Below are 14,505 nucleotides of genomic sequence, written 5' to 3' on the forward strand. Positions count from 1 at the left end.
TCTAAAAATATTGTTAAATCTGTTTTTCTTTGAACTCTACCTAACACTCTGATTTCTAAGTGAAACTGAAAAGAAAAAATCTACCATGGTGGTCTAACATATGAATAAGAAACTGAAGAGCAAAATACTTTTGTGGGAGTTAGGACAAGATGGAAGCCGAGTTAAGACACTCTGAGGATCACCACTCCGCAGAAATACCCCCTCGGAACAGCTATTCATGTGCCAAGTCACCTTCATAACAGCTTTGCAAGTCAGGGGAGAGACAACAGTGCATGTTTTAAGTGTAATAATTAGAAAAGTTCCACAGAAGAAAGCAGGAAGAAGAGCTGCACGTATTCCAACTCTTCTCCCAGTTCCAAGGATACACTCTTGCTTGGGTAAAGAAAGGGAATTTGGTCCAGTACTTAAGACTTAAATCTCAGTACCAGGCCTTGTTTTGATAGCATTCAGAATAAAAAGGGGCACCATGACCCATTTCTCCAGGTTTGTGCCTGTGTTACTTCTGTCATTCCCTCAACCTCTGGCAAAAGTATAGCAAGATTCCAACTGCTGCAGCTGCCTTGGAACTCAGAACCAGGCCTTAGTCATTGTTAAAGCCCAGACCACTGCTCATGGATGGAAACTGTAGACCTGCTCTGGCATCAACACAAAACTTGGATTTTGCTGAGATGTGTTCCTTTGGTATATGCAACTGTCGGCCTCAGACAGGCCTTGCTCACACTGTCAAGACTTCATTGGATCAGGTGACCATGAGATCCAGTTCGCCAGTCCAGGGGGTGGAGAGTGTTAAACGACTGCCATTGTCTTCCCATTTCCAATCTTTGATAGGCAGCAATGGGACTGAGCAGTAGAGTGGTAAAGCTCAGTACTGGGGAGATTGGAATTGTCCCTTGCCCATAGGCCAATCCTAGAATTGTTCCAGTAAAAGATAGGGACTTCCATCCTGGAGTAGGACTTGATTTGGTATAAATCATTGCATCATTTGGTATAAATCATCACCCCTGTCTCTCACATGGGTGATACCAACCGAGTGTCTGAAGTTTGGTTCCAGCCTGACTCAGCCCTTGCCACTGAGACCCTCTGGAAAGCAAGTCAGCAGGTGAAGACCTCTCTCTCAACCTACCTTTCAAATAAGATCAATCTTAAGGAAGCAGTTAACAAAATGTTTTAAATGCAAAAGCAAGTTGTTCAGATTGAAAGAAAGGGATCTCAAAGTGTAAGAATGTATTGACAGGGCCTGGCAGCGTGGCCTAGCAGCTAAAGTCCTCGCCTTGAACGTGCCCCGGGATCCCATATGGGCGCTGGTTCTAATCCCAGCAGCTTCAATTCCCATCCAGCTCCCTGCTTGTGGCCTGGGAAAGCAGTCAAGGACGGCCCAAAGCTTTGGGACCCTGCATCTGCATGTGGGAGACCTGGAAGAAGTTCCTGGATCCTGGCTTCGGATCGGCATAGCATTGGCTGTTGCGCTCACTTGAGGAGTGAATCCTCGGACGGAATATCTTCCTCTCTGTCTCTCCTTCTCTCTGTATATCTGACTTTCCAATAAAAATTAAAAAAAAAGAATGTATTGACAGGCAAAAAACTCAATGATAGGTATACAAATTCTCAATGCACTAATATTGTAGACATGGTAAGTAAATGAATCATCTCTTTAGTATGAACTTGGAAAAGGAAAACAAAAAAAAAGGCAGTAACTACTGCAGTCAACATTGTGGTGCAGTAGGTAAAGCTGTTGCCTGTGATGCCAACATCATATGAGTGCATTTGTGCCCTGGTTGCTCCCAGTGTGATCCAAATTCTTCATATTGGCCTTGGGTAAGCAAGGAAGGTTGATCCAAGTCTATCGTGTGTGTGTGTGTGTGTGTCTTCCTCTGTATAACTCTGACCTCCAAAATAAATAAGTAAATATTTTTTGAAGAATAACAATATGAAATAAAAATGTACAAAATGTGAGAAAGGATGGAATGTAGAGTTCTTTACTAGTACACACTTACTTTTCTATTTGAATAATCAAAATTAAGTTTTTATTATTGCAATTAGTAGGTAGTGATCAAAGGAAGTCTTTTTTGCAAGCCTTTTGGAAAACACAGAACCAAAAATATGTAAAAGCTCACCTAAAATAGTAAGTGAAGTATCAAAATACATTACTATAAAAAATCATCAAACCACAGAGTATAAAAAAAAAAAAGACCTACAACAAAATTAGAAAACAAGTATGGAAAACCTTACTATCAATAATTATCTTAAATGTAAATGAATGAATTTCTCTAATTAAAATTTAAAAACAGAGTGGCCAATGATATGGCTACTGGTTGGATGGCAGTGTGGAGGTTTGCCAAGCTAATCCTCCAGCTGCAGCATTAGTATGCCATTGGACACCAGTTCGAGTCCTGGTTGCTCCACATATAATCTAGCTTCCTGCTTATAACCTAGGAAAGCAGCGAGGATGGTCCAAGTGCTTGGGCCCCTGCACCTACATGGAAGACGTGAAGAAGCTCCTGGTTCCAGGCTCCTGGTTTAGGATCGGTTCAACCCTAGCCGTTACAGTCATTTTGGGAGTGGACTAGTGGATGGAATATCTTTCACTCTTGCTCTCTGGCTCTCTCTCTCCCCCTCTTTCTCTGTAAAGCTGCCTTTTAGACAAAAATATTTTTTAAAAGAAAGCTTAATTTAAAAAGAGAGAAAGAGGGAAAGCACAGGACCAATTAGCTTCACTGCTGAACTCTATCAAATTTTTAAAGAAAAATTAACACCCCTTTTTAATAAGCTACTTTAAGAAACAGGACAGAAATCCAATGCATTTTATGAGAGCAGCATTACGTACATAATAAAACCAGTCAGCTCTTCGGTATAGACAGACCGCAGTGAGGTTATGGAACTCTATATCACAGCAGACTATAAATGAAGTTAATATACTACATATTTCTCTATGCTAAATAGGAGGTAGAATTATGAATGTTTATATCACAAAGAAATGTTAAATAAGGAAACAGACATATTTACCCTGACTTGACAGTATTAACAATGCATACTTGAATCAAAGCATTATTTGGCATGTTAAAATAAGTACAATTGTTTTTTGTATCTGCTACAAAAGCTTAGAAAAATATTTAAAATACAAAAAGCTAACTTAAAGAAAAAATTATTTCATACTCTTTGATATAATTAAATGATTTTTTCATCACACTTTATACATTTTAAGACAGGTAAACTTACTTCCTTTTCTGGAATAAAGGCACTTGGTCCTCTTGTCAAAGGTTGAGATACTCTGATTCTTTTATCCTGTTTTTAAAAGAAAAGTTCATATGTGTTAATAACTACTTTCTAATAAATGTTAAATTAGCACACATTTATTGCTAAGATACAAAATAAACAGAGTCAGGTCAGTGAACAGAATTATGTGAAAACAAATTTCTGGGTCTTAGAACAAAGGAAACTCAAAGGGCCACTAAATGGATGAGATAATGGTACAACACTTGCCTTAGTCCTGGGTACCTGGCTGGCTCCTCAAATGACATTTCCCTTACTCAGATTCTACATCAACATAGATGTTTAGTGTGTATTTGGCATGACTGAAAACTATTAACTCCAATAATAGCATATCAAAGGTATACCAGTAGCACACTCTTAGACACCAATTTGAAAACTAAACGGAAGGTTCAATTGAAAGAGGACTGAGTGCAAAATCTCCAAGTAAGGTTCAATTGAAAGAGGACTGAGTGCAAAATCTCCAAGTAAGGTTCAATTGAAAGAGGACTGAGTGCAAAATCTCCAAATAATTATTTGCTTGTCTCTTTTAAAAGTAAAATAGCAAAAAGCATATTAACATAGAGCTTTGAGGCTAATGAAAATACAATACTTAGAGAAGTAGAGGTTAATTTAATAGAGAATATAAGAAGTCTTATTTTACTTTCTACTCTATTAATATTAATAACTGGAAGACTGATAAATTGTATGTATATCTTTTAAGTGTTTTTATATTTTTGTAGTGTTTCTGGAATTGAAAAATATTGTTGGTGAACTCAATGAAGTATGATTACATACAAGTCACAAAAATTCCAGTAAAGGAGCAGTGCTTCTTTTCCTATGCATATAGAGGAACAAGCACAGTCAGAAGGTGGCTCTCACGTTTCAAACTCCTTCTTGGCCAGAAGTAGGGGATATGGTTACCTAATTTTCTATGACAAAGTAATACTCTAAAGTTCAGAAATAGAAGACCTTCAAGTTGTAACATAAAAACATGGACCATGTCATGGTTTATTAAAGGTTATAAAGACTGGGACATGAGTGATGTCACAATGAGCTAAGTCGGCACTTTCAAGGCCCGCATCTCATGCTGACTGCGTGTTGATATCCTGGTTACTTCACCTCCCATCCTGTGTCCTTCTAATGTTCTTGGTAACAGCAGATTATAGTCAAGCACGTGGGTTCCGGCTTATGTGGGAGACCTGGATAGAGCTCCTGGCTCCTGGCTTCAGCTTGGCCCAGCTCCAGTGGTTGTTGACATTTAGGGAGTAAATCAGTGACCTGAAGATCTTTCTCTCCCCACCCCTCAACTCACCTATTTTCATCTTTGTCTTTGCAATAATATATATATATACATGTATATATATATATATATATTTTTTTTTTAGAAAAAAAGAAGAAGCTATCAAGATTGAGTTGGAAAAACTGCAGTGTATGGGAACATGTGGTTACTGGAAAAGCACATGACAAACTTTAGGTACTACTAAGACCACCTCAAAAAAACCTTAAGTTGAGGAAATAACTCTAAAGGATGCATTAAAAATGTTCATTGGAAACAGATTATGAAAAAAAAAACTATATAGATTTCAAAATTTTTGCACCAAAGCAAAATTGATCCAATTCTCCAGAAACTGAGATATGTTTATAGATGGTTCTTCATCTGAGAATGCCATAATCTATTTCACATGAGTTTATTTTCTGGCCATAGCTGGCTAGACCAAGATTGCAACTAGTCAAAACGGAAGCTGATCTATACAGTCTGTTGGTGCCTTGATGTAAATGTTTCACCCAAACAGAGGGAAATAATAATAATTACCTGGATTACTTTCAACATGTTTGAGTGCTCAGGATAAGAGAAAAAACTACACATGTAATTTTGTGATACTGTGGCAACCATGCATTCTTACGTTTAATTAGGTGACTCCCCTGCAACCTTTCCCTTTCTGCCCATTTCATTCTTCCTCAGCAAATAACTCAGTGTGTTTTTCTTTTAGCTGATTCAGCACAAAATAGTTCAATCATTTACATTCTCTACTTCATTAGGAAGCAAGTGTAATGCAAACTGGCAAAAGGAGGCACTCAGACATTTAACAATGAGGTTTTATAAGAGCCTAATCAGATACTGTGATACAGACACTGAGGATGTGGGGTGAGGAAAACAGATATAACCCTTGACCTCATGAACTTAGCACACAATGTTAATCAATTTTCAGATCTTATCAAAATAAATATATTACATAATGCTATCTTCAAACTGCTAGGGTTTCAGAAAGACGTAGACAACAAGGTTTTATGGATAAAGTGAAGACAAGCAGGTCCCTATCTCCCAGTTAAGTACTTTAGAGGGCTGTTTATAAAAAGCATCAATTCAAAATTTCTAATATTAATATTTCTTGTCTATATCAGCCTAGATTTAAACATAAATATCTTTAAAATAGATTTCTTCCTTTTGTCCTCAGTCTCTGTGAAATTAAAATTTCTAATATTTTCTATAACAATGTTCTATAACATTAACATAATAACTATTGCATGAAAAGCAATTTCATGGCTAACTCACCATTTCAAAGGAATAAAAGCAGTTGGAGAAGCTGACTGTGAGGAAAAATACGTCAACAGAGAGGAAGATTCACAGGAAAAAAAAAAAGAGTTTCTTGGTGCAGCCAGTTAACCTGCCACTTGCAATGTTCATATTCAGTATCAGAGTGCATGGTTCAAGGTGGTCCTGGCTACTTCTGACCCAGCTTCTTGCTAATGGACCTGGGAAGGAGGCAGTTGATGGTTCAAAGACTTGGGTTCCTGCTACCCAGGTGGGAGACCCAGATGGACTTTGCATCTCCTGGTTCTAACCAAGCCCTGACCGTTGCAGCCATTTGGGGAGTGGACCAGAGAGAGTGGACCAGAGAATGGGAGATCTTTTTTTTCTTCTAAGTCTTTTTGCCTTTCAAATAAAGCAAATTAAATTTCTGGCAATCATGAATTATATTTAACAACTGAACTTAGCTGTACCACAACTGTAATAAAGTGAGCACTGGATATAGAATCAAGGTACTCCAATTTGAGACACAGGTGTCTTAATCACTAGGTTAAATGGCCTTCCCTGAATTTACCTTTGTGTGTTTTAAACTGTCATTTTGCCAACTAATATATTTTCTGGAGAAGGAAAGGCTTAAACATGAAATTTACATTAACTATAAACAAATATTAAGCTATTATACTTAAATATCAAATGTCAGTTTTTAGCCAATTGATGAGAAGTAAGTAATTCAATTCCATTTGTATCAACATTTATTTCATTTATTCAGCAAATGTCAATTGTTTATAATGTATACTAGTCACAGTAAGGACAAAAAGGTTAGACTGGCAAAAACAATGATTTATGGCAGACACATACACAAAGTGATGTAGGAGCCATCATATTAGTAATGGTTATGGTTACTCAGTTACTCCCATATTGGTTAACACCCAAGCTACAAACAATTTTAATCATTATAAATAGTCCGATGAACATCATCAGAAATAAGAGATTTGGGGCACAATTTGTAGGGCTTAACATCTTTAGGCAGATTCCCAGAAGTAGATTTACCAGGTTTTTGTGTGATAATAACTTTAATTTCTTGTTGCATACCGCCAAGAAGCTGACAAAAAATGTTTTTACTAATTCCATTTTCATCAGCTGAGAAAATGTCCATTTCAGCCAGAAACTTCAAAAGTGAAAAACAGCACCCAAAAACATTGTGTGAAACTTTTTCTTGTCTGCTTATTTGCAAGGCCTCAAACAAAATGTGAATTAAATCTGTGTTTTTAACAATGTATTTCTGGGAGTGATATAACTCAACGGCTTCAGAAAGGGGAGCTATGCTAATAGCTCAGGAGAGAGATGAATATTCTAATCTACAAGATCTGTTTATATGCTGAACAGATGGGAAAACTAAGGCAATTCTCATGTTTTACGCCACGCATTTTTTCTCATTATATTTTAAAAATGGAATCACATTTGAAATGATCAACCTAGCGGCTGCTGCTTCTGTAACAGTGGCATCTCTTATGGTGAGGATTATGTTACTGTGTCAGTTGGCTGCTTTGTGTACTTACATAAAGGTTAAAAAAACACTTAAAAATTGTCAAAGCAGATCATAAATCCTATTTTAACTTCATTTTACTTGGGAAAATGGTTTCTGCCCATTTTCTATCTGTATGTTTTTAAAATTGATAAGATAAAACACAAAATAAATAGGATAGTATTATACACAAAATATTCGTTTTAAAACCAGAAACTGAAGGTCTGGTCAAATTGCAGTACTTTTCATTATTTTCTTTCAAATCCAAAATTAGAAAAAAAAAAACAAAACTGGGTTCCTACTTCATTCATACCCTGATAAATTTTTCTGAAGCTTCTAGACCTGTGTTACCCCATATGCCAGTCACCAGCATCCTACATGTGACCAAATTAAATAAAGTGAAAGACAGTGACTTCTCTGCTTCAATAGCCATGATTCAGATACTCAACAACCACAACATGGGTCTTGGTAACAGCAGAGACGTCCATTAGACAGAGTCTTTTATTCTTTGGGTTTCTTTGGAAAAATCCCATCTTTGGGCTATGCTTCTTTGTAATGCTCAGTGACTGCTCTGTAGAGTCACCAGTTTGATGGTTATAGGTATGCAGTACTGGAACCAGACATTTTTGTGTAATCACAGAAATGATATCAACCAAATCATGAGTAAACTGAGACTGAGGCAACCAGGAAAGAACAGAAAGAAGAATTAGCCAGTTTGAAAGATCCTTTTCTTAGTTTTTGCTCACATCACAGTCTCCAGAAAGCAGTAACGGTTTCACTCATCTCCTCAATCCTTTATTGTAGTTCGAAAACACCACCAAAAACTTACAAGGAATGAGTGCATGATGCAATATTGCTAACTACATATTTTAAAGCACATCTCTAGGATTTTTTCATCTTGTATAATTGAAACTTTATACACCCTGAACAGCAACCCCTAGTCCTGCAAATCATGATCCTACTTCCGCTTGTTATGAACGCACAAGTTTCAGATTATAGCTAAGATTCCTCTTATGAAATCCCCAGCCTTCTTATTTCCTTGTACAACTCAGATCCACCTTTCGTCACAAGGCTCTTGGCTCAACATCTATTCATTCCACTAACTTTTTGGACCGCTTTTACACTTTTCCTAGATAGTCTTTGTTTCTTTCTTCAAGCAAATGGTCTTTTTTCATGGCTTTCCTCTTCTTTACAAAGTTGGACTGACATGTTATGGTCACCATACTGTGGAGGATGGTGAAGTTGATGAGAGCAAACAAGGGGCTTGAGAAAAGCAAACAAACCATGCAACTGATTCCTCAACATTCCATAGTTTATGTGGCCACCATCTAGCTTTCTCTGCCTTTCATTCTGACTTGGAGGCATTTTTTGACATCATCTGAATACAATATTAATATCTTAAAATCAACACATTTAGGGCCCAGCTGGATGGCTCAGTGGCTAAATGTTTGCCTTGAACACACCAGGATCCCATATGAATGCCAATTTGTGTATCAGCTACTTCACTTCCCATCTACTTCCCGGTTTATGGCCTGGGAAAGCAGTAAAGAATGGCCCAAAGCCTGTACCCATGTGACAGACCTAGAAGAAGCTCCTGTCTTCTGGCTTTGGATCAGATTAGCTCTGGCCATTGAGGTCACTTGGGGGAGTGAACCAACAGACAGAACATCTTCCCCTCTGTCTCTCCTCTCTGCAAATCTGCTTTTATAAGAAAAATTAATCTTTTTAAAAATTTTACACTTTTATTACTAATCTCCAAATCAGATGTTCCTCCTCACTCTCCTGGATAGGTTATATACCACCATACATATCAGTAACTTCAGCTCAGAGTCACAGGGTTAACTGACTATTCTATATTCAAACAGCTGCCAAATCCTATAATTGGGCTTTTCTTAAATAAATCTTTAGACATCCTTTCTGAGTTCTTTCTCAGTAAGTTTCTCTCACGCTCAGAAATATTCTCTCAATTGAGAATATTTTTAATTCTGTCATGACGTTCCCACTTGCTGAGAAACTTGGAGAACACATGAAAATAGAAAAAATGCAAAGTGCAATACAAAAACAAGGTCTTTTTATTTTCTTTTGCTCATTTTCCCCAAAGTTCACCAAGAAATAATCTAGAATAGGGCCCGGTGCTGTTGCCTAGCTGCTAAGTCCTTGCTTTGAGTGTGTCAGTTCTAATCCTGCAACTCCACTTCCCATCCAGCTCCCTGTTTGTGGCCTGGGAAAGCAGTCAAGGATGGCCCAAAGCCTTGGGACCCTGCACCTGCATGGGAGACATGGAACAGCTCCTCGTTCCTGGCTTTGGATTGGCTCAGCACTGGCTGTTGCAGCCACTTGGGGCGTGAACCATCGGACAGAAGATCGTCCTCTCTGCCTCTCAGTATATCTGCCTTTTCAATAAAAATAAATAAATCTTAAAAAAAATACTTATTACAGCATTTTGGCTTCAGTATTAAAGATTAATGGTCTCAGATATATGAAAGAAATTTAATGTCCCAGAATTTCACAGGGAATTGATGTAATAGGCCTTCAAATACAGCTACTCCTTTCCTACAATGCACTCCTCCCTATTTTTTATCTTCTGGAAGAACTGTGTGATCATCCGTGTGCTGTGTGTTTGTAACTATCAGAGCATAAGCACTGGCCGATCGGTCAAGATGCCTTACTCAGATGGCTGCCAGCTGGAGTGCCTGTTTCTCTTGGCATGCATTGCTTTTACTTCCTCCAAGTATGGTAGTTTGGTTCTGAAGAGAAGCATCCAAGTGGGCAAAAGCTGAAGCTGCAAATTCTCTTCATGAATTTCTATTGTTAGTCTTTCAATGGCTAATTTTACTTTCTGAAGCAAAGAATTCCACTTCTCCTACTTGCAATTAGTTATTGCCCTAAGGTGAGTGTATTACACTGGGCATAACTTTTTCTAGCAGTTACATGAGTGGTAACATGATCTAAGAATTCAATTCCACATCACAAGAACATTTTCAAATCAATGAAATTAGTCCAATGATAGTTTTTAGAGGTTTTAAAGATAAATCAAGTCTTGCTTTTTATAGATCAAGAGAAAAACTTGTCACAGCAAAGTTAAATTACTCTTCCACATAGTGTGAATAAGTTAGTTTTAATAGCAGTGTTCATAGATATGATGGTGTGATCAGAATAATTTAGTTGGAAGATGTTTTTAAGTAATTTTAATATATCAACAGACTTCTGCATTCCAGATAGCCCATGTAAATTAAAGATTTTAGAGTGACTACGATCTTCCAAGAATGTTTATATATATATATATATACATATATATATTTGCATTAAATACTTAAAGGACAATAATTTTATATGATTTTGTAATATTCATTTTCTCTATAATGTGCCTCAAAATGAAAATTTTAATAACTTCACAAATGTAAAAAATGCTCTTAATTATGAGCCTTTGTAGTAAGTTCATGACAGAATCCTAGTGTCTTCAAGAGTCACAGATCAAATTCCTGTGATTATCTAATTATTGGCAAAACAAACACAAAACCCAGAAAGCCACAGAATTTCTGTATCTATTTTATCTATATTTAGTACACCTAGTAAAGTGATCACACTGTTATAAAAATTAGCTAAAATCAAGGCTTCATCTTAAAAATGAAGATAACTTTTTAAAATTAAAGTTGTTCCGTTACAATTAAACCTATGTGCCCCTAAAAAAAAATCACTGCACTATGCAAAATCACATAATAAAATATAAGGGCTTAGGGCAAAAAAAAAAAACAGGGCACAACAGCAAAAGAATTATATCATTTATACAGTTTTTGAAAAGAAGAATCTTAATGAAAATGGTACTATAATTTTACACAGGTTAAGCTCCTAGAAATTTTGAAGCTGAAGGAGGAGGAAGATCTGAAAACAGTTGGAGAGTTGCACTACCAAGTAAGGATGGCAGAACTCGCCACATGCTGGTGAATGAAGGTAAATGGTAAATGTCTCAGTTACATGCTTGGATTTTTCCTATGGAACGCAGATCAGCTAGGCTGAGTTTTCTGAATTCACTGATTATATCTCATGGACAAAACTGTCATAACAAATATAAAATCTGCTGTTCTGTTCAAATCATTCCCTAATATATTCTTATAAATTTTACAAATGAAGTTTAAATTGTTTTTCTTCTTAAAAAGTTAATTTTGACTAAGTTCACAGCCAAGGTAAAGGGAATGAGAAAAATCCACACTTGGAAAGCATGCTTTTAATTATGACTTAGAGTTCACTATACATAATATATAAGTAAATACTTCTTTTCCATATATCAAAATTTGGCCAGGGACCAGTGTTGTAACACAGTGCATTAAGCCACTGCCTACACTGACAGCATCCTCTACAGGAAGAAGGTAGTTCAAGGCCTTAGGCCCCTGCCACCTACATGGGGAACCCATATGGTGTTCCTGCCTCCTGGTTTCTCCCGGCTGCAACTGTGCTTGTGGCACCCATTTGAGGAGTGAGCCAGTGGAAAGAGGATAGCTCTCATTCTCTCTCTCTCTTTCTCTCTCTCTCTCTCCTGACTCTCTCTCTCTCCTGAAATGAAAGTTAGTTTAAGCAGCTTATAATTACATTTTCATGATTTAGAAACTAAATATACAGTAAGAGATATCAAAAAGAAATAACATTCTCCAACAAATCTAACACTAGACAGATAAATGGATATTATTAATTACTTCCTAGGATATAGAAAAGCATGTTTTAAAATAAGAATGACAAATCTAAGTTTGCAAACTCCAAAGCTGTAATCAACTGAACTAGCACAATTTCTGTTAAGAAAAATATACTGCATATTTTTAAGAAACATGGCTAAATTATAAATAGGAGCACTGGCCTTTAAGATGAAGATCAGCAGACCAATTCCTCCATACCAAAAAAAAAAAAAATGCAAATCCAAACTATCTACATCTATTCCGCTTTAAAAAGCTCTTAGAAAAGTTAATTTCAACACTCTTGAGGAAACTATGTCTAGCAGCTCTTCATTAAGAAATGGAAATGTATTCGTCTATGTTAGAGTTAGTAGTCGTATAACTGGAAATGAAATAATCATCAGGGCACTCAAATGGAAACTCCTTGACAATATATAACAAAAAAAGCTAAGATAGCCCATTTCTACCTATCAGACAGAGATGAGGATAAAACACCACATCTCTGTAAGGTTTCTTTTTATTTCTACAGAACTTAATTTTTGACTGAGTTGAGGGAGAGCAAACATAGCAGAAGAAAATAGCTGAGAGAGTGATCATCATAGTTTGGGTTTTAATTTATTTATTTGTTTTCCTTCTTTTGAGAGAGAGAGAGACATGGAGAAATCTGTCTCACATCCAGTAAATACCTGCAACAGCCAGGAGAAGTCAAAGCAACGCCTAGAGCCACGAATTCTACCAGGTCCCCCATAGTGCTGGAAGGGAGCAGATACTCGAACCATCACAACTGCATCCTGGGGTATGAATCAGCAGGAAGTTTGATCAACAGTGGAACCAGAGCTCAAAGCAAGCGCTCCAATAGGACATGTAGGCATCACAAGTGGCATATGTACCACTGTGCCTAATGCTCATTCCATCTGTCATAGTTTTAAGTAAGCCATCTTCTTTATCTGATACACTTATTTTCAAAACAGGAATGAGAATAGTACATATCACTTGGGGTAGTGTGGCATAAAGCTTAAAATCAAGGCTCAACATTATGTGCTGCTTAGATATTTGATGAAATCAGACAGATTTCACACTAACCGCAAGCTTCCCTCCTGACTCTATTTATGTGGATAAGTTACCCAACCAGACAATCTTCCGTATCAGATGGACCAGGTGAATTCCTTATTCCTAAGTAACAGGCTTTCACTGCCAGAACACAAAATTACCCAAACCACCCAATTTGCTGTAGAAACCAAGAGTCACCACACTGTCATACTAGAAAGCCTGCTTTCCACTGCCCAGTTTGCTCACTCTGTTTTGAGTGTAGCATGCCCCACTTTCTTCCCTTATACTATAATCTGTCACTAACAAACTGCTATCATTCTGTCCAATACTGGGTGTTGTATGTTCAGCTATGCCCAATTATCCTTCCCTTACCAACCGATTGAGAAGGAGCTTATCAAAACCGACAGTGAGAATGCTAAATAAGTAAATAACTGTGAAGCTGTTAAAACTGCATGAGATTTTCTCCTATATGTATATATTTGCTAATACTAAAATTGTATAATAATTGATTTTATAAAAAAAAACCTGAATCCATAAAGTACAATGTAACTAGTCAAAAATATTTAAACTTTCTAACAAGTTTAAAACATGATTTATAGAATAGTCTGGGCTTAGAAAACCATTAACTAGTTCCCAGAAAACCACTAACTCAAAATCTTGTTCAACAAATAGCCAAATCATTAAAACGGAAAATAACACCTTTTAAGATACACTGCTTTATAAAATAATTATATTCTATAATGCCATCTATATTAGACATGTTAATGCTTAACTTAATCATTAAATTTTAGATTAAAAAAAAAATCACTAAAGGGCCCAGCATGGTGGCCTAGCTGCTAAAGTCCTCACTTTGAACATGCCGGGATCCCATATGGGCACCGGTTCTAATCCCGGCAGCTTCACTTCCCATCCAGCTCCCTGCTTGTGGCCTGGGAAAGCAGTCAAGGATGGCCCAAAGCCTTGGGACCCTGCACCTGCATGTGGGAGACTTGGAAAAAGAGTTCCTGGCTCCTGGCTTCGGGATGGCTCAGCTCCAGCTGTTGCAGTCACTTGGGAATGAACCATCAGACCAAAGCTCTTTCTGTCTCTCCTCCTCTCTGTATACATAACTTTACAATAAAAATAAAAGTAAATCTTACAAAAATCACTAGAAATGGATCTTAAAAACCCAACCATTATCTCTCTGTCCTTGAAAATAGGAACAAATATTTTATAGTTACTTATTTTCCATATAGTAGTACATTTAAATTACTGAACTTTTATTCATGACTTCATAAATTTTGAAGAAAAATAATAATCATGAGAAATAGGTTACAGAAACTCAAAATTGTATATACTTTCCATTATTATCTCTCTTCACTATTATGTTAAAAACTACTTTCTTTGGGCCAGTGTTGTAGTGTGCAGCGGGTTAATATGCTACACAATGCTCGCATTCCACCTGGCTGCTCCACTTTAGAATCAGCTCCCTGTGGATGTGCCTTGGG

The 14,505-nt window shown here is 36.9% G+C and overlaps 1 protein-coding gene across 2 annotated transcripts in view; it reads right to left on the bottom strand.

The window, feature by feature from the left end:
- SESN3 (sestrin 3) overlaps window positions 1–14,505 on the bottom strand; it is a 63,670-nt gene that overhangs the window by 31,359 nt on the left and 17,806 nt on the right. For both annotated transcript variants that reach the window (XM_040976820.1, XM_040976821.1), the window contains exon 2: window positions 3,217–3,282. In XM_040976820.1, coding sequence (XP_040832754.1) covers window positions 3,217–3,282 — 66 coding nt within the window. The remainder of the gene's footprint in view (window positions 1–3,216; window positions 3,283–14,505) is intronic.

The sequence above is a fragment of the Ochotona curzoniae genome, unplaced genomic scaffold (genome assembly GCF_017591425.1).
Source record: "Ochotona curzoniae isolate NIBS_2020 unplaced genomic scaffold, NIBS_Ocur_1.0 contig_2723, whole genome shotgun sequence".
In the NCBI taxonomy this organism is placed as follows: Eukaryota; Metazoa; Chordata; class Mammalia; order Lagomorpha; family Ochotonidae; genus Ochotona; species Ochotona curzoniae.